The sequence below is a fragment of the Danio rerio genome, chromosome 24, assembly GCF_052040795.2.
Source record: "Danio rerio strain M-AB ecotype USA chromosome 24, GRCz13ab, whole genome shotgun sequence".
Classification (NCBI taxonomy): Eukaryota; Metazoa; Chordata; class Actinopteri; order Cypriniformes; family Danionidae; genus Danio; species Danio rerio.
In genome coordinates, this window is record NC_141044.1 from 22,101,411 (window position 1) to 22,123,374 (window position 21,964).

The 21,964-nt window shown below is 35.8% G+C and overlaps 1 protein-coding gene across 1 annotated transcript in view; it reads left to right on the forward strand.

The window, feature by feature from the left end:
* prex2 (phosphatidylinositol-3,4,5-trisphosphate-dependent Rac exchange factor 2) overlaps nt 1-21,964 on the forward strand; it is a 242,250-nt gene that overhangs the window by 122,314 nt on the left and 97,972 nt on the right. The window contains exons 23-26 of the mRNA XM_087309456.1: nt 2,621-2,782; nt 6,361-6,580; nt 7,970-8,177; nt 20,562-20,741. Of these exons, the coding sequence (XP_087165582.1) occupies nt 2,621-2,782; nt 6,361-6,580; nt 7,970-8,177; nt 20,562-20,741 (770 nt within the window). The remainder of the gene's footprint in view (nt 1-2,620; nt 2,783-6,360; nt 6,581-7,969; nt 8,178-20,561; nt 20,742-21,964) is intronic.

Below are 21,964 nucleotides of genomic sequence, written 5' to 3' on the forward strand. Positions count from 1 at the left end.
TGGCAGATGTTTTATTTTTATTTAATCATCCTCCGAAATGCCCATCGCTCAGTATTTGCATCAGTGACACTGAACAAGATCTGTTATTGTGAAATGTCATCTCTGCTGGTGATTATTAGCATTAGCTCAACTGCATTTCATGTAGCATAAAGCGTCCTGCAGGCGTATGATCTCATCTGCTTTCAATAATGCTTCATCACGCTTGTTTACAAATGAACACCACATTTCCTTTCACTAAAAATGGATTTGTGTGAATTACAATCTGCCTTAATGAAGCAACAGCTGTCAGGCTAGACTATTGTTAGCATTGTAGCTCAACAGTGACATCACACAAACACGCGCTAATGGGACTCTGATGTATTGACATGTTCTACATATTAAGACTTTCTTTTGTATTTTAATTCCCTAAACTGCTCTCAATTTCGGGCTTATTGCACACATCTGCTTGGGAGGGTCTGCAGTTCCTCTGAGAAAACTCTCTTTAGATTAATTTTCATATTGCAGTGCTGTTAGGCAGATTACATGGAGTTGTTATGGGCTCTGTGTGCTTTTAAATTTTGTGGTCTCCTCTGCAGTCTCACAGACTTTTCTCACTTGTGTGGAACTGTGTGTTTTCACTCTGAGGTGCATTTCTCAAACAACCATGTAACTCGGGGCTGAACTACCAGTATGATGCATCATTTGGGAAATAAACAATGTAGTGACAAATGTTTTCCCAACTGTGTCAGAGATTCATAGTCTGAACTAAATTTGTTAAAATGCAAAACTTCCATAATGACAATTTTCATGGGGGTGTATATATTATATTATATTATATTATATTATATTATATTATATTATATTATATTATATTATATTATATTATATTATATTATATTATATTATATTATATTATATTATAAGTCAGAATTATTGCCCCCTTTTTGATTTTCCTAAATTATGTTTAACAGAGCAAGGACATTTTCTAAAAGAAATAATTTTTCTTCTGGAGAAAGTCTTATTCGGCTAGAATAAAAGCAGTTTTTATTTTTTTGTAAACCATTTTAAGATCGAAATTATTAGCCCCTTTAAACTATATTTTTTTCGATAGTTTACAGAACAAACCATGGGTATACAATAACCTGCATAATTACCCTAACCTGCCTAGTTAACCTAATTAACCTTGTTAAGCCTTTAAATGTCACTTTAAGCTGTATAGAAGTGTCTTGAAAAAATATCTTGTAAAATATTATTTACTGTCATTATGGCAAAGATAAAATAAAGCATTTATTAGAAATGAGTTATTAAAAATATTATCTTTAGAAATGTGTGGAAAAAAATCTATCTCCATTAAACAAAAATTGTGGGTGAGGTGGGGTGGGGTTGGATGGGAAATGATTAGGGGGGCTAATAATTCAGGGTTTAGGGGGGGCTAATAATTTTGACTTTAACTATATATATATATATATATATATATATATATATATATATATATATATATATATATATATATATATATATATATATATATATATATATATATATATATATATACATATTTATTTATTTATTTAAAAAAAAATTGTACTTTTAATGAAACAGGACAGTGAAGATTATAGACAGAAATTTGTGAGGAGCAGATAGAGACGGATTTGACAAAGGACCTTGACGCAGAAATCAAACTTAGGTCACCATATATTAAAACATTTTTCTATTTTAAAAAATGCATAAAACCTCTCACAATAACAATAGCCGAATCTCAAATGTAGTGTTTGTTTGTTTTCTGTTTGAATAATTAGTTTTTCACATACTCAAAACACTGCACAAATGCTGTTTATATATATATATATATATATATATATATATATATATATATATATATGTGTGTGTGTGTGCTGTATATGCCATAAAATATCATCAGAAGTTTTCTCCTTTGTATTGTAAACTTGTATTGTAAAAGTTGCCTTTCATCAAGAGCCATGGCTGTGTTTAAAATATGTATTCTGAGGGCATTAATAAGGTACTCATTCCAGAATTCAAGGTTGATTTCTAGCATTTTTCATTCATTTTTTTTAAGCTGGAATGATATACAACAAATGTTTAAGTTACAATACACTGAATTGATTCTTAAATTAATTGTTGTTTAACTTATTTTCAAATCTTTAAACCATAAAAAGTTGACTAGAAATTACATTTTCCACCATTTTGTGCTTCAGCTCAAGATGCTAACCTCAAACCAGATACCACATGACATGATCTTTTTTTATAACTGATGTAACAGAGTTGAACAAAATGTAGGAACAGACATCAAATCACAATTTTTTGAATTACTGAAATTACAAATATTGCAGAAAATTGATGTTTAATGCAAATTTTCAATTTTTAATAGTTGTAAACTAACAAAGATTAATAATAGATAAAATGACATGATACATCACGGTGAACATATTATTCAAGAAAAAATGTCCCGAAATAAATGTTATTTTTGACTTCATATATAACTTGATATAGTTTGAGTTATCAATCAAAACTGTTTCATTAGAGTTTTGAATTTTGTAAAGTAATGAAAAGTTTATCTTTAAGACATAAAATTCACCCATATATAATAATGTTTGCTGTTTTGTTTTGCATGTTTTATCAGATTTTAGAAGCTCTGGCCAGGAATGATGAGCAGTTGGTGCAGACCTGCAGTCGACTGAGCTCCAGCGCAGAGCTCATCCCTGAGGACCTGCAGACCAGATTCACTGCCATGTGCGGAGAGAGACTCGAGCATATCAATCGCAGAATCACCAATTACAGGAAGGTCAGCATGCATTGTGTGTAAACAAGTCTGGACTGGGTAGTTCTGAGCTGGCTGGTGGACCAGCATAGCCATTGTGTGCACTAGGAAAAACTTCAGGTGATTTGGAAAAGCATAACTATTCAACACATCAGTGACTAAGTTTGCATGGACATCAGTAATCAAATTTGCTTTAATCTGAATAAGACAATAATATGATTAGGGTGTTAACATAAGTTGCTTTTTAAATGTTCCCTTCATGATTCCGTTTTAAATTGATCTGTGCAGCAGCTGCCGATGAGCTCCATACAGTATGTGCTGCGCACATGCTGCTCATGCTCTCCTTGTGCTTGCGGTGTGAAACAAGTGTCAGACATTAAACTGAAGTCCTGGCTCTCTTTGGTCATTAAAAATCCCAGGATGCCCTTTGAAAAGAGTAGAGTTTTAACCACAGCATCCTTGCCAAATTTGCCCACTGATCTTTGTCCATCCTTGCCTCCTAACCATCCCCATATCATATCAAATAGTCTTCTCTCCACCAATGAGCTGGTGTGTGCTGTAAGATCATCCAGGTGGATGCTGCACACTGGTGGTGTATGAGTAGATGTCCCCCAAAAATTTGCAAAGCGCTTTGAGTGTCCAGAAAAGCACTATATAAATGCAAGGGTTAATCATTAGTAGGAGAGAATCAGAAGAGAACAAAAAGGCTGTGACTCACTTTCATTTTGATTGAATTATTTATTTCCGTTTAGGTTGTTGACTAATTGTTGTTAGTCATGCCAGCTAAAACAGGTTTGCAGTTGCACCTGCATCTAAAACTAAATTACATGCTGTGCTTTTGCAGGTTGGATATTATTCAATGCTTTAAAAACAAAGAATTTCTTTAGTTGATGTCTTTTAGATAAGTGAAACAAAGAAAACTTTAACTTGACTTGTAGCACTTGTATTCAGGTTACAGAACAGGAAAGCGTCCCACCCTGTCCTTTTTACCAGCAGCTGGCCTTGATTGATGAAATATGTGAGTCCACCAGTACCAAGGGAAACGGGCTTGTGCAAAATGTCATTTTTAATTTCCATCAGCTGCTCTTATTTTGGAGCGAGAATAGGAAAATATGTCTACGAGCATCTGACAGTTTCCCTTGTTTTTCCCTGTGATCAGATTCAACATCCCACTCAGCGCTGGATTAATTAGCTATTGCTTCACTTGCTAAAAATAGCTCCGAACATCCCGTCCCGTTGCATAATTTCCTTCTGCTGCGCTCTCAGTAGGATCCCGTGAGAGGTCTGGCAGGGTCCGGACCCCGGACACTGAAGCTCCCCATTTTGTTTAAGCTAGCCAGGAATGTGGGATGTCCGGTCTGAGGGGAGGCTACGTGTCCAGTGCAGATGTAACCCGTACTGTGTAGTTTGTGACCCCAGACATACTCCACTGCAGCCATTGAAAAACGATGTCATTATTGAAAAAAGGCGAAGATCAGATCCTGCTCAAGGGGAATGATGAGGCGATGTCAGCCTGTCACTGATTTAATTACATGCTCCTGTGCCTGTAGCTGTGACTTTCAATCTAAACAGTTTCAAATGGGTGTAATTTCAGGTGCAATATGGATTTGTTCAGTGCGATTGATTTTCTGCAAGTGGTGTTTCTGTGTGAGTGGCATCTATGGATGTTCTTCTGGAAAACACTGAATGAGGGTGTGAAGAAACACTGCAGTTGCATTTGATGAATGACATGCTGAATAGTTCAGCTTGAAAGGCTTAGCTGCCTTAAAGCAGCTGTAAGAATAGTTCAGAAACATTTTTTTTTTATAAGTAAAACTGGTGGACATTAGGTGAATTACAGACTGAAGCTCTTTTCTCTCTTTTTTGCACATAAAGTAACGCCATTTGCAGCAAAGTGCTTTTATTAATTATTCCAAAACCTTTCATATAAAGTAGTTGAAAGTGATGCTGAGATAAATATCCTCTCAATTCTTCCACTCAATAACAAAATAAACATACAAAAATATATAGTAGCGACAAAACATTGGTTAAGAAAGCATCTGATAATAGTAAAATATTTCAAAGCCTCCCAATGAATATCTACACATTTTCTAATTTAAATTAATTAAAGTTAAATGTAATTAAATGAGGTACTTTAATTAAAATCTGTTGATTTTTTTATTACTTTATTTTTTTAACAAACTAAGAGCAATAATACAGTAATTGAAACAATTAGATATATAAAAAACACTATCAATTAATTATTTCCAGATGTTTAAATAATTTAAGGTGTTTTAATGCATATTATGCTCATCTTAAAGCTTGACATAAATTGAAAAGTTTGTTGACCGCTTTTCCATGTATTAAAGTCACACTTCTGAAATTTCTGAGACAATCTTAAGCAAACTAACACATGCTGAAGTGCATCAGCTTATTGACAATAGTAACAGTTTATTTAATTTGAAATATAATAAAACATATTCATTTATCTTTATATATAATTTCTTCCTGAGCCCCAGGTTTAGAAATAATGGTCTGTAACCATCAAAATACAGCAGCCTGATCAATGAGGACTAAACAGATGGCCAGCTAATATCTCAACTTTTTTCAGCTCTGTTTATAGTATTAATTCTTTTGAAATATCACTAGCTGTTTCCATCCAATATTGCTTATTTAACTTTATGTATTAACTAAATGTGCAAAACTGAATTATTGCATACAAGACGTGGTAATAAAGCAGCATTTCCATCAAACGAGTCAAACAAACAAAATTATCATGTCCTGACTAATTGGCGTCAAATATCAACAGTAAAAACTGAATTTGCTGTGATAGGAGAATCTTTTCTTCATTTAATAAACGATTTGTGCCTCAGAAGTCAATCCTGACATGCATTGAACACGCGGTGGCGTTTGAAGGCATGAGATGCGGAGCACATACCCTCTTGACAGTTCTGGAGGTCATTAATTTTTTAATAACAGTAATACTGAAATGGTTAAGGCATTTAAGAATGACCAAAACAAAATTTCAGATGCTTTACAATGTGCTCAGCCTGCTGGTTTATCCATTTACACACATTTTTAACATCACATGATCTCTTATAACAAAAACACATGACATTTAATGCGTATACTGGAATTTGTGTTTCCATCATAGTTCATGAGCATTTTTTTTTATAGAATAAAAGTTTATCCTATTCAGTTACGCATATGTTTTTTGTGCCCATTTAAAAAAAAAAAAATGTATGCGCATCTTGGCATTTCCATTAACCTTTTTTATGCGCATCTCCAAAATTCACAAAAAAGTGGATGGAAACGTAGCGATTGATTGGAGATGTTTTTTTTTTTTTTTGTGTGAATCCACTTCAAGGTTAAAACACATTTTGTAAGGATAAAATAAAAGCTCGATGGGAATATACTGAACTATGATAAGCCAAGCATGTTGGCATACCAGACTTAACCTATGGTAAATCCTTGCTGAAGCCAGGCTGTTTGAAACTGTTTCATGTTGATTAGTTTTTAGTACTGAATTATTGATTTAGATAATTTAGACAGAAAAAAAACAGTAAGCTTGTATTCAAATCCACACAAAAAACTATATCTTACATTAATTTATCTCTGCTCAGTTTTCAAGGGTTTTGAAGAACAGGGCCTGGCCTACATTCAAGCAGGCAAAGAGCAAGGTTTCGCCTCTACACAGCAGTGACTTTTGCCCCACCAACTGTCACATCAATGTAATTGAGGTGTCTTATCCAAAGACCACTACTTACCTCGGAAGTGCTTTTGGAGTCCAGCTGGACAACAGGAAAAACACTCTGGAAAAAGGAAGCCGCAATTCAGAGCAGGGTGAGTGAATATATACTCCTAATTATAATGTACAATGGAGACTGCTCATTACTGGAAACAATGACCAATTTAAAGCCCTGTATGAAGTATATCATTGCTGCTAGATAGACAAATTTAGTTTATAAACGTGCTAGACTTTTAGGTATTTAGATTTTTTTATGTGTTGCCAAAGTGTGATTTTACATATGAACGTTATATGAAACATATTTGATAAATAGAGTTACATTGGTTACATTCTTTTATATTGGTGCCGTGACCCAGAAAAAAATTGAGGTTTGAATGGGTATCTGGTTCTACCCAGATTAGAACTAGGAGGTTATATTGGTGCTATGACCCAGATAAGAGTGAAATTTGAATAGGACTGTGATTCTACCCATATTATAACAGGAGTGTTATATTGGTGCCGTGACCCAGATAAGATTGGGGTTTGAATGGGTTTGTGGTTCTACTCAGGTTAGAACCAGGAGGTTATGTTGGTGCCATGACCTGGATGAGAGTGGGATTTGAAGGGGAGTGTGATTCTACCCATATTAGAACTGGGGGGTTATATTGGTGCTGTGACCCAGATAAGATTGAAGTTTGAATAGGTATGTGGTTCTACCCAAATTAGAACCAGAAGGTTATATTGGTGTCATGACCCGGATAAGACTGAGGATTGAACAGGAGCGTAATTCTAACAATATTGGCACTGCAGGGTTTTATTGGTGCAGTGACCCGGATAAGAGTGAAGTTTGAATGGGAGTGTTGTTCCATTCAGATTAATACCAGAGGGTTAAAATGGTGCTGTGGTCTAAATGAATGTTTCGAAGGCAGGTGTAATAGAGGCCAGCTAGTAGGAGCTTTGAGTTTACAGCTCTGGCTTCAAGATGATTGACCCTACAGACTGTGGTCAATAGCATCCTTTATACCATACACACTTCCAGTGCTGGAATCCCACTCAGAGGGTGAGTGAAACTAAAGGAGTTATACTGGTACTTTATTCTGTATAACATTGTGGTTCATATGGGAGTTTTTTTTATCAAATAAAACCTAGATGGGAGTGTGTTTTGATGCTAAATTGATGACTGGATTACTTACATTGGTGCCGTGACCCGGGTATGAGTGTTTAGGGGTTAATCTTACACCACAGATGAGCAATAATGGATAAATTTGATGTGCTTCTTTATTCAAAATTATGGTAGAACAGAACCATGAGTTTTTTTTTTTTTTACTTTTTGAGATAAAACCGTTACAAGGTATAGTCACAATGTCTTTTTCATTAATTTTCATTGGTTAAATACTTGCAAATCTCACAGACAAACATAAAGTGTAAAAATAATTGATTTATAACAAAGATATGTTTAAATATGAAGAGATTTAGTTTTTTTTAATGCTGTTCTCCACTTTCAGGCAAGCTTAACCCAATGGTTTACGTCCAGCATAGTATCACTAGCATGGCTGCCCCGTCAGGACACAGTCTGAGCAGAGCAGAAGGTCACGGTCTGCGCTTCCTGCTACGAGAGGATGACCTGCTCATCCTGGATGCCTACCACAAACTTCTGGCCAAACTCACCACTGTTGTCAAAGAGATGGAATGCTACGCTGCTCAGATTCATGAGTATGACATTTTTATTTAGTATCATCTTCAGTGTTTTTGTAAGAGTCTGTTTGAAACTTTAAAGTTTAGATGTTTCAGCCTAGTTAAACATCAGTACTTAAACTGTCAGAAATACAAGTTTTGAAGTGAATGAATTTTGCTACGCAGTGTGACTGAACTGGGGATTGTTGCCCTTTGCTTCAGGAGAACTCTAAAACTCAAAAGTTTAAGATAAAGAAAGCTCGATCATCATTAAGGCACTATCTTTCATCAGATGAGAGCTTTCATTGTGATTTATGAATTATTCTCTTTATTCTTTTATTGCAGCCTTACACTCTGAATGACCTAGACTACCTGGCTATTGTGCTTTAGCAATTTAAATGTGGCCATAAGTTGAGAAATAATTTTTTTCTTGATCTTTTTGAAAGAACATGAAAAATTGATGCACATTTGCACCGCACTAACATTGAATTTGTCTATGACATGAATTCATATTATGAGGATGGTTCATTGACAATCAAAAATCAACCTCATTACACCCAAAGGGCTCTATTTTAATGAATTAGCACAAAGTCTAAAGTGCAGGGTGCAAAAGCATTAGGGTCATGTCCGAATCCAGTAGTGGCGCAGTAGGTAGTGCTGTCGCCTTACAGCAAGAAGGTCGCTGGGTCGCTGGTTCGAACCTCTGCTCAGTTGGCGTTTCTGTGTGGATTTTGCATGTTCTCCTTGCCTTCGCGTGGGTTTCCTCCGGGTGCTTCGGTTTCCCCCACAGTCCAAAGACATGCGGTACAGGTGAATTGGGTAGGCTAAATTGTCCGTAGTGTATGAGTGTGTGTGTGGATGTTTCCCAGAGATGCATTGCGGCTGGAAGGGCATCCGCTGCGTAAAAACTTGCTGGATAAGTTGATTCATTCCGCTGTGGCGACCCAGGATTAATAAAGGGACTAAGCCAACAAGAAAACAAATGAATGACTGAATAAATAGGAAATGACTGTAAAATGTTGGCTAATTAAGCACTGCTTTTACTCTTATATATATAATATATACTCTTATATATATAATATAGATTCAAAATCAACTGACATCTGAAATCAAATTATTCCTAGATGTGATAATTCATAACTTTTAGAGTCCCTTTGGGATCTTACTAAAGCAGCAATAATTTAACCTTTGTGGATTTCACATGACCCAACATCTGGAATTTGCATTACGTTTTTTTTTCCTCCAACAACTAAATGTATGTGTGTGTGTGTGTGTGTGTGTGTGTCTGAAAAACACTTAAACACAAAGCAGGTGGGGTCCTTCCTGTCTGAGCCAAGCTGTTGATGGCTTCATTTTCTGGAAGCACATTAACACCTTGAAGGAAATGGGACACTCTGAGTTCGGCCCCTATATTTCAAAATGAAAGTCTGCAAAAATAAAATAAAATGCTCTTAAACTCAAACTCGTACACTGTAAATGTCACTCACTGAGTAATTTGCAAAGTGGCACACACAAAAATAACACTCATTCACTTCCACCATCCCTCTTTCCCTTCCAATTCTATTCATACAACTGTATAGTTTAAATGAAAAACATCCATTATCGCTAACAGCCGTTGAATTTTCATCATTAGTTGGACATCACGTGGACACATATTCAACGGACATGATGGCAATTACAGCTAGTCTTGATCTGCGGTGGGGGAAGCACCTTCCGCCACTGCTGCCATATGCTTGTCAGAGTCGATTGCTGGCTGAAGGTCTGAGAGTGTGCTTATTGGCAAGGCGTCCTTGATCTGGTGGGCAGATAATGACCTTACTCGAAGCCCTGGGCAAGAGAGTGTGCTGTAATGGCTGCCTGGAGGCGGTTGTCAGACAGCCATCCCTATCATGCAGCAATAATGGGGCAAATAGCAGCAGAGTAGCTCAGTGGAGGCACTTTTCGGGAAGCCTCTGATTCCACTGTGGATTAAGAGGGGCATTGATCTCTATGGTTGGAGGGGATGAAGAAAAGCAAAGAAATGAGGAGATCTGAAGAGGATGGACTTGTGCCTCCTGTTGTTGGTTTTTTTAAATATATGTGTCCCTATCGATTTAAATTCTTAAATTTATTCAATAAGTGCAGTTAGAATAATAATAAAACACTCTCGAGATGTTACTGTACTGAAGCCACATTTCTAGTCATTTATATATGTGTGGCAGCTGCTATTTCATGAATAATGCATATAAATGTTTTGAGTTTAAGAGTTCAACAGTCTAAGAAAGTTATTTGCTACAGTAGGGCTGTGCAATATGACAATATACAGTTGAAGTAAGAATTATTAGCCCTTCTGAATTATTTGCCCCCTATATATTTTTGATACCAATTTCTGTTTACCGGAGAGAAGACCTTTTCTGCCCATTTCTAAATAGAATAGTTTTAATAACTCATTTCTAACAACTGATTTATTTTATCTTTGCCATGATAACAGTACACAATAGTTTACTAGATATTTTTCAAGGTAGTATTATTCAGCTTAAAGAGCCCCTATTATGCATTAAAAACGTCATATTTGGTTTTGGGGATCAACAGGCTCATATGTTCAGGGATTCATTTGTTACCAAACCCTTCCTTAGCACAATGCTTATCTGCGCTGATTGGTCAGATGACCCAGTCTATTGTAATTATTCGACTGGGTTCAGTGTGAGACAGAGAGAAACGCCCACCACGGCTTATCAACATTGTTGAAGAGTATATGTGTTGGCCCAATGCTGGAAGCATTAAATGCAGTTAAACAGCAGCATATTGCTCTGTTTTTAACCACGGCACACATTCAGTGTTAATCCACACAGTGGTAAAAGCTGAACTATTTTGAAACTTGACCGCCGCACGTTATATGACTGTTTTTAGAATTGCATATGAAGGGGAGACGCCACTTCTAATGAAAGGAAAGGGACAAGCTGCGTTTTTATGTTTATTTCAAAGTGTTTTAATGCCTAAACAAAGCAAAAGGACAGAACAGACTCACATTTAAGAGCAAAGGGCGGCCCCTGGTGGTTCTGCAGTATGGGTTGAGTATGTAAAGGCTCGACTATTTATGTTTATTTGCCACCCTTCAGTGAAAATACAGGAGAAATATACGGGAAAATACCTTTACGGGATGATAGCGGGATAGAATTGTAAAATACGGGAAAATGCCGGGAAAAATTAGAGGGTTGACAGGCATGTTTGAACTACTCTGAGTCGACTCTTTTATAGATGGATCACTAGTTTTAAACATGGTACACTTACAGATTTAAGCCTTAGCTGGATATTTCACTTCACTTAGAGCTGTGTTACACACTACTTGGACGGTCATTTTCAAAAACCAATAATAGGGACTCTTTAAAGTGCAATTTAAAGCCTCAACGGTTAATTAGGGTAAATAGTCAAGTTAGGGTAATTAGGCAAGTCATTGTATAACAATTTGGTTTGTTCTGTAGACTATCGAAAGAAATATTGCTTAACGGGTCTAATAAAATTTACCTTCAAATGTTTTTTTTTTTTTTTTTTTTTTTTTTTTTTTTAATGAAAAACTACAAATAAGACTTTCTCCAAAAAAAAAAAAAATTTATCTGGAATACCATAAAAAAGTGCTCTGTTAAATGTTATTTGGGAAATATTTGAAAAAGTTAACAACAAAATAATAATAATAATAAAAAAAAAAGTTACAGCAAGATGGTCGCTGTTTCGAGCCCCAGCTGGGTCAGTTGGCATTTCTGTGTGGAGTTTGCATGTTCTGCATCCGAAAGGTTCAATTGCTGGACGAACCCCCAATTTCAAGTTGCCCCCATCTAGGGGGAAAGATACAACATGAAAGGGAAGACTGCACACACAATGTTGCTTAAGAAAATATAGAGATTTTATTTACGCAATGATTTTCTGAAACAAAATTTGTTCTTGTTCTTTTTCAACTTTTTCAACCTCAACAGCTAACCAGGCCAAAATAATAAACAAAACAATGTAAATTCAAATTCCCTCTAACTTCCCTATTTTTAGCAAAATAAAACAAAATAAATGTTTATTACCTAACTCCTTTGTCCATAAAAACAATCAATAAAAAGAAGGTACAAAAGAAAATGGCGTCAAACTCTGTACTTACTATGTACAAATATTTACACTCAGTGAACACGTGGGTTTTCTTCAGGTGCTCCAGTTTCCCCCACAGTCCAAAGACATGTGCTATACTGTATGTGAATTGAATAAGTTCAATTGGCAATAATGTTTAAGTGTGAAAGAGTTTGTATTTGTGCTTCCCAGTTTTGGGTTGCAGCTGAAAGGGCATCCGCTGGTGGTTCATTTTGCTGTGGTGATGCCTATTTAATAAAGGGACTAGGCCAAAAAGAAAATGAATAAATGAATTCTTTATATTTTAATAATATTTATTTTATATTTCTACTTAATATAAAACTTATAATTTTATATTTCTTTTAATCAAACATTTAGAAGCAGAATAATCAATCTCCGCACACTATCAAAACTTGCTGAATAATTTATTAAATGTAACATTGCGTTTAATAATTCAGCAGGTATGATAATGGCTAGGATTGCTTGCTGTCATTTTGCTAATTTTCAATTCTTTTTTTCTACACACCTATTGTTGCTTCAGGTGTGTTGCATTTGATTGATTTTTTTATTTACATGTGGTCAGTTGGGCGGCATGGTGGCTCAGTGGTTAACATTGTCACCTCACAGCAAGAAGGTTGCTGGTTCGAGTCCTGACCGGGCCAGTTGCCATTTCTGTGTGGAGTTTGCATGTTCTCCCTATTTGCATGAGTTTCCTCTAGGTACTCTGGTTTTCCCGACAGTTCAAAGACTTGCACTATAAGTGAATTGGATGAACTAAATTGGCTGTAGTGTTTGAGTGTGTATGGGTAAGAGAGTCTATGGGTGTTTCATAGTACTGGGTTGCAGCTGCAATGGCATCTGCTGCATAAAACATATGCCAGAATAGATGGCGGTTCATTCCGCTGTGGCGACTCCTGATAAATAATGAACTAAGCCAAAAGAAAATGAATGAATGAATGTGTTGAGTTTATATACAGTAAACTGTTAATTGATTGAATGTGCAGAAATGTTACTATATATTGTTTGCAGGATATGGTATTTTTGTCATATCGGCCAGCCATAGGCTAACAATGTGAGTGTGTTTTCATTTTTTAATGAACTTTTGGGATTAATATGCCCCTTAAAACATTGGTTTTAAACCAAAGGCCTTGTATTATATCTTATATTATCTTATGATAAGGTACAGAAACTAAAAATCAAGCTATTTCTAATGTTATTGTGGACAAAACGTTGGTTGGTGAAGTCAAAAGGTGAATCAAAAATGAATTTTAACTTATTTTATCGCTGTCAGATTTGTGAAAAGGGTTTCATTTACATTTGGCCACATATTGCTCTATATGCAAATTTAAAAAGGTTATGTTGACCAAAGCATCAAAGGCACAGCGATTGCTGTTATTATAGGTTAATAAATGCAACATCTATTTTTTTCGTACTGATACAAACTGTAAATGGTCCAAAACTAAATTAATTTGGGTATAACCTAATCTGTTGTGGCCGGAAGGGCATCTGCTGCACATAACACATATACCCCTGATAAATACAGGACTAAGCCAAAGGAAAATGAATAAATGTTTATGACTGCTAAAAATAGAATAAAAGACAAAATATAATAAAATGAAACATCCAAAACTATCATCTGTGGTGTTGCCATTGCATGCTGCATAATAGTGATGTAATACCTGACATGTAAAATATCCCATAACACACTCTCAAATTTATTGTATTTTTGTTTTATTTTTTGTTTTACAGTTTTGGGAGGATAAATTGTAACTGTAACACTTTAGCTCAAACAACAATTCACACTATCAACTACTGGCTTATTAACTGCCTATTGTTAAGATATAGGCTCTTTTTAGTACTTATAAAGTATGATCTTATTCTACATCACTAATAGCTAAACCACCCTTCTAGCAACCTTACTAGCTATTTGTAAGCTGCCTATTAATAGTTTTTTTAACTAAAAGTCTTACTTAATTGTTTGTTAATAGTGTTGATTATATATTTAAAAAGATTTACTAAATTTGCATATGTGTTTTTAACCACCAGATGCATTTAGACCTGTTCAGTTTCTTCTGGAATTGATCCTAGACCACCTCCTGAATGCTTTCCGATTAGAAAAAATAATGCGTGACCAGGTGTAAGCCTGTAAGACTCAACATAAATGTTTTCCCTTTTTGCATTAAAAATGTTCAGTTAACCTTATCTAATATGGGCCACAAATGTGCTTCACTTTTGACTTGAAGTGGTGTTCACATGGGCAGATGGGCTTTCCTTAACTCTGCAATCAAAGAACTTTTTTTTAGCATACAGTCTATATGCATACCATAAAACCCGTATCTCAATCTGTTTCCCTCTGGCGTTGGCTCTATTGCTATACTGTCCTGCTAGTGCAGTGCAGATGTTTCATATCTATCTTGTCAGATGTTTCAGATTGCGAACTCTTTTAGCATTTGAAAGTGTGATTTGACCAGAAGTCACATTCTGATCTATAGTTGAAAGTGCGGAGTCAGCTGCTCACCATTAGCTGAATGTAAAGAGCCTCATATGTCACATGAAAGCACTTGTGTATAGAAGACCGTAGGCAGAGGGACCCTTGGACCTGCACCAAGATCTCCCACCGCTGAGTCTCATCATTGTTCCCCTCCTCCAACTCTTCTCACTTTGATTCTCTGTGCCCCTCGAGCCCCCATGCTGGGCTCACTTCCTTATTAAGTTCCAGCCAGTAGTGCTGCTACTGTAGGTGATCTTTTCCTAGGCGATAGAATGGTACTCGGTGGTGGAGACCTGACTGCTTTGGCTGAGAATCAAGTGCTAGTGGAATAGGGGATTAAGAATCGATCCCAAACATTGTTTGCTACAAAGCCAATCAGAGTTCTCTATTGTACTGATGGCAGCAATGTTGCTGATTCAACATTCTGAGGTGTTGGGAATTTAGCAGGATTAGTTGACCCCAAAATAAAAATTTGGTTACTAATTTCTTACCCTCATGTCATTCTAACTTGAAAAATGAAAGGTGGAATTCGAGAGCTCTCTTATTTACGTTACATGGCAAAAAATGCTGGGTTCCACACAATTGATTTGTGCTGCACTGTAAAATATATCTGTAAAGAAACAGTTTCCGTATTTTGTGTTTTCAGTTTATGTATGGTTGTGAATACAATGTGAATTATTGGACGTTCATTCATCACTGCTCTGCCGACCTTTGATGTTGAAAATTTAACTCTACAGTACTTTTATTGAAATTTTAGTAGTTAGAAATAATATAATGGATAATAAATAATAAATAGAGAAATTGTGAAGATATACAGAAAATGTACTGGCGGTTTATTACAAGGTTTTTGTACCGTAATATACAACACTAACCAAGACAATCTTTTTTAACTGGTAAAAATGTAAATAAAAGTCCCTTTCTTGAACTTTTTAAGCTTAAAGATTGTTGGAAGAAAGATCAAGATCTCATATTGCAATTAAAAAGCACGAAGAAGTGAAGTTTGTTTATAAATTAATTTTGAGAGGATAACCTGCTTATGATTATTGCTGTGCAATTTGGGCAAAATATTTACTTGAAATTTTTTAAACACATTACGATTTTGATTTGCGATTTTATTTTATAGTCAATTTACGTGCTGATTGTTGTATTTCCTAATATTGACAACAATCCCGCGACAGCTTTTACAAATGACCTGTTTTTGTTTCGTGTCTGTGTCTTTGAAACCAAAATATTCCCATATTACTGATGTATTAACCAGAGTTCTTATCTCAGTGTCTTCATCTTGAAGAATACCCTCCACCCACCCCTACTCCCCCTCCTTCTAGATGGGCGATATTGCAGCCCAGTGATTAAATCTGTTGCCTCACAGCAAGAATCTCCCTGGTTAAAGTCCCAACTAAACCAGTCGACATTTCTGTGTGGAGTTAGCCCGTTCTTCCCGCACCACGTGGGTTTTCCCGGCGATCTCCGGTTTCCTCCTACAGTATCTCTGCCTATATCTCTCCTTAGCCATCCCTATATCTGTCATTAGCCAGAAATAAGTCAGAGGAGTTCATCAAAATCAACCTGAGCTCAAACTCCCCTTACATCCTGTTTATAGAAGGGAGCCCAGGGCTCGAGGATCTTATAAGCTCAGGGCTCTCCCGAGGGACACCACGCTAAACAAGCTTTGTTATCAAACATCAGCTAAAAGTGTAAACTCTTGAAATAGGGGAACATAAAATTGTTAAAATATGACTCACAAAATTTGGAAAACTGCTAATTTACAGTTATTTTTTAAAGTGTGAAACAACATGAAGTATGTATTAGTTTTTACAAATTTAAGTGGATTGAACATAAAACGACAATTGTTGTCGACGACAATTATGTTGTTTTAGCTCATTTAAGACAAGTAGTACAAACAAACTGCATTTTTTGATTATATACTATACAGCAAGGAATCAAACCCATGACAAAACACTGCCAATACAAAGGAATCATGCATACACAATATAAAAGAGCATGGACTTTTATCATGACATTAAGCATAGCGTCACACGCTTTAGATTTGTTTCTGTATGCTTTTTGTCTTTTCTACTTAAATTGAAAATTTTGAACTTGCATGGAAAACGTGAAAAAAGGAAATTCTGTGTGTTCACGGCACATACACATAATTTGTGCTACTCAGTTTACATTGATGTTGTATGAAATGTCTATTTATAGGAATACTTATTTGCATTTGGTGTGCATCATATGCTTTCGTGGGCAAAATAAAATGATATGGGGGCTTTGAGTTTGACACAGAAACAATACAAAGACATTCAAAGTCCAGAAAAAGAACCAATACCATTGTCAAAACATTTCATGTGGCTTCAGTGGTTTAAATTCAATCATACAATGCTCCAAGAACACTCTTGTGCTGCAAAATAAAATAATTAAAAACTACTTTGTTCGCCTATGTCTTCTGCAACAGAGGTTTGCAATACAATGCTTGTATGTAACGCTGCTGATTCCAATGGCAATATGTTGTACTGCTCATAGTAATCTAGCACCACACAGCCATATCAGCTTGCAGCCCAAGACCGGTTAATCACTGAAGCTAAGCAGGGCTGAGCCTGGTTAGTACCTGGATGGGAGACCACTAGGGAACACTAGGTCGCTGTTGGAAGTGGTGTTAGAGAGGCCAGCAGGGGGCGCTCAACCTGTGGTCTATGTGAGTCCTAATGCCCCAGTAAAAGTGAAGGGGACACTACACTGTCAGTGGGTGCCGTCTTTCGGATGAGACGTTAAAACCGAGGTCCTGACTCTCTGTGGTCATTAAAAATCCCATGGCACTTCTCGTGAAAGAGCAGGGGTGTAACCCCGGTGTCCTGGCCAAAGTCCCTCTATCAGCCCATACGATCATGGCCTCCCAATCATCCCCTTCCACCGAATTGGCTCTATCACTGTCTCTCCACTCCACCAATGGCTGGTGAGCGCACTGGCGCCATTGTCCTGTGGCTGCCGTCGCATCATCCAAGTGGATGCTGCACACTGGTGGTGGTGTGAAGAGACCCCCCTCATGATTGTGAAGCGCTTTGGGGGGCCATACACAATAAATGCGCTATATAAATCCACATTACATTACATTACCATGACTCAACATAAAAGAGAAGACAATGGTGAACAAGTCATTTTTAAAACATTAGAGCAACATGTACGTGCATGATGTCATTGTTTTCAAGACTTTTGTTTTTAAATGTTTGCATGAACACAACAATGGCAGCGTTTTCAAAAACTTTGAAAGGTATTTTCAGATCTATGCATTTTCAGTCAAAAAAAGGGTACAAGTTGTCTTATTTTTGTCTGAAAATGTTGTGTAAATGGCCCCTGATTGTGTTTCTTCTGCTGAAGTTGAATGAGAATCACAAACAACAGTAAGGAATCGATTCTTATAAATTAATCTATATGTTTTAAAATGAAAAACTGTAATCTCAGCAGATTTCAGAATCTATGTATTCCTATAAACATTGCCATAGAACCACAGAGCTGAAGAACTAGGGCAGCTGAAGGCCTTGGGCTTTCTCACGAACATGGTGTCACTGAAAACTTTCTTGCGCTTCTCACTCCGAGAATTGGTTTGGGTTGGAAGTGATTTGGTGGAGGTTTTTATTTATTGTTAGAATGAGAATTAGAGTTACGGTTTGCACTCATAAGGGAATATATTCCATGAAAGTATGTTTATGTGTCCCTGTTCATAAAAACAGCCCGGAGGGGGTCATCTGAAACTCAAACAAGGCTTGACATGTTAGTGTGTTCATGTGTGGAGAGACTGGGCCTCAGAACCAGATTGAAAATATGGCTTAAATGCCCCCATGTGTGTGAATTTGTCGGCCAGCATTGTCTACATTTTCTTCGCCCGTGCTCTAGGAGAGGAACCTAGAGAAGTTATGACTGTTGACACAGCTGTACATGCGTGTTTTGATGTTATTCATATTTTGAGGACCTCTAACTTCCTCAAGTTGTTGTCCGGAAGCCAGACACAAACAGGTTGTGATTTTGTTCGGCTCTGGTCCTCCTCACACATTCATGCTGATAAGCTGTGTCTGATATGACCAGAAACACGCATAATGCTAAAACAGGCAGTGTTTTTTCATATGAATAATAATGAGGAAATATTAATAATAATCAAAAAACTAAGTGAAATAAAATTTAAAAAGGGTTTAAAGTTTGTCAATGCAGTAGAAAAGTGAATGATGTGACAGAGAATTCCACAACATTATAAAATAGAAAGTAAAACTACAACAAAAAAAGCAAAAAACCTTTGTGGAAAAAGCCAAAACACAAACTAGCACAAGTCACAATAGAGTATGTGCACAGCTAGTGTTTCTTCAAATGCTCATAAACTTCCATTTTTTTTTTCATTTTATACGGTTCCTTTTACAGCATCAATGTTGTAATGTAATTAAAATATAATAATTTAAATAAACTTCAGCGTTCATTTACAGTAGTTGTTCAAGTGTAAAACAAGATGTAAAGCCATTTACATTATCAGGCTAGCGCAGAAGCTCCATTGAATATACTTAGGTAAAATAAATGTTCATATTTTAAACACATTTTACAGAAAAATATAATTTAATGTAATGCTTCTTGTGAGACCCACTTTATATTGTACATGATTCAGTGGAGTATATCGCAGAGTGGAGATTGCTGATTTTTAAAGACAACAGACCTTAAACACAGTGATTTTGTAACTGCATACAGTTCACTGAAAGCGCTTGACCCAGGTATCTAAAGACTTAAAGTCCTTCCGCATACTTCTGCATATACCCAATTTAAGTAGTACGAAAACAATAGGAATATGACAATACATAACACAATACAGATTTTTTACAGCAATTATAAAATGTAATTGTTTTGTATTTTTTTTATTTGCCCATGTAAGCAGGGATACACATTTTATTTTAGTTAGTTCCTGGGAGAGAGCACTGAGCTCAAGGGATCCTCGAGCCCAGGGCTCCCTCCTTTTTGCAGGGTGAGGGGAGATTGAGCATAGGTTGATCTCAAAACTCTCCCACTGATGAGACTTAGGTGAACTTTCTGAGAGTAAGACATTTAGAAAAAGAGACTTAGGCTTATTTTGTTTGTAATATAGAGCAAATTTGGATGGGAACCAGGGGGAAACCCATGCGGACACGGGGAGAACATACAAACTCTGCACAGAAATAGCAGATGGCCCGGCAAGGACCCGGCGCCATTTGTATTCTTGCTGTGAGGCAACAGTGCTAGTCACTGGGCCGCCGTGCCGCCCATTCTGGATAAAGGTGGAGGAAGGTGGGGGATTCTTCCAGATGAACACAGTTGTCGAAAGGAAATGAGAATATATAAAGTATAGTGATATATAGAATATATATTGTGATCTTTTGACTGGAGGATCATGATTAGCTAATGTGGGCCGGTTGGGTCAGTCATGACCGCGTGCTCCACTCGAAATTAGTCTTAAATTAAACTTTACTTTGTGTGTATGTGCAGTTAAAGTCAAAATTGTTAGCCCTTCTGTGACTATTTCCCAGTTGGTGCTTAACAGAGCAAGACATTTTGTATATAATTTTTTTCTAAGCGCTAATCATTTTCTAGTGCTAATAATTCTTCAACAGTATATATTTTTGTTTGTTTTGTTGTGTTTTCAACAGCTAATATTTATAGAGTTGTCCATTATGATGACCCGTGCTTCACATTAACAGAGTAACATAGTGATGTTTCATTCTGTGAGTCCTGAACATGTGTTTCTGAAGGTGTGGAGTCTGACTGTTTTATTGCACATTGATTGCGATGCGATTAATCTTTCTCTGCTTCTCCCTCTGTCTCTCTGTGTGTGTTTTCCCCAGTTTGCTCTCCTCCATCACACATCCCACTGGCTCTGAAGGGAAGCCCACAGAGAGCTACATTTCAGCGGAGAGTGAGAGCGACAGAAGTGAACGCAATGGGAAGAAAGTGTGTTTTAATGTGACGGGAGATGAGCAGGAGGACTCAGGTCATGACACCATCAGCAACCGGGACTCCTACAGGTAAATGTGCATACAGTGACCATACGTTTACTGTTAAATGGGGTGTCTGTCATCTGTAAAATAACTTCTCTGATAGGTTTCTCAATTTCTGTTTTATTGTACACATCTTTCTGTTGTGAAATAGGTCAGAAAGCAATTCATCAGCCCGAAAAAAATTGTTGATGGCAAAATTCAAAGTTAAAATAACAAATGTGTCATTTGTTGAATTTTCCCTTCAGAATATTGATTTCTGAACTCTCTCGGTATTAATATTACTTTAAACTACACTTATTTTAAGCTAACTGAAGCATAATGTCACAGCAAAAATGTAATTTTCCCAAGTTCCATAATTCCATTTCGTTTTTAAACATTTTTTAAAATATTATATTATATTATATTATATTATATTATATTATATTATATTATATTATTTTATATTATATTATATTATATTATATTATATTATATTATATTATATTATATTATATTATGCGTTTCATGCCTTTTTATGCCTTATTAAACTTTATTATAGTTTACAATATTAGTTTTTTCTGCAAAAATGTATATAATATAATATAAAATAATTTAATATCACATCATATATCATTTAATATAATATAAAATAATATAACATCACATCATAATTCATTTAATTTGTTTTTTATAACATAATATACTTCTATTATATTTGGTTATATTTTGTATTTATGCATGTATTTTTTGTCCAATAAGAGACATCTTTCAAAGATTTATTTAGCCTAATAATAATAATAATAATTATAATAATAATAATACAAATAAATGGAATATAACAGGAAATAACTAATATATATATATATATATATATATATATATATATATATATATATATATATATATATATATATATATATATATATATATATATATATATATATAAAGATTGTAATGCACAAATACTTTTGTAGTATAGTTGACTTACCATCAATTAAGTATTTATTTATTTGCTTATTTAATTGTTGAGACGTAAGGACACTGACAATGGAGGTGAGGATTAGTCAGACAGTTAATGGTCAAATGGTCAAAACGGGAGCGAAACAGAAGCATAAAGGTAACCCAAAATTAAAGTTTAAAATATTGGCAAAATGTCAGGCTAGGCGGCAAAGAATCAAAACGATTATACAAAGCAAGGATCAAAACAGGGTAAGACAAATGAGTGAAAAGCTTTGTTATGTTACGCAGGGAAAACAAGACCCAGCACTGTG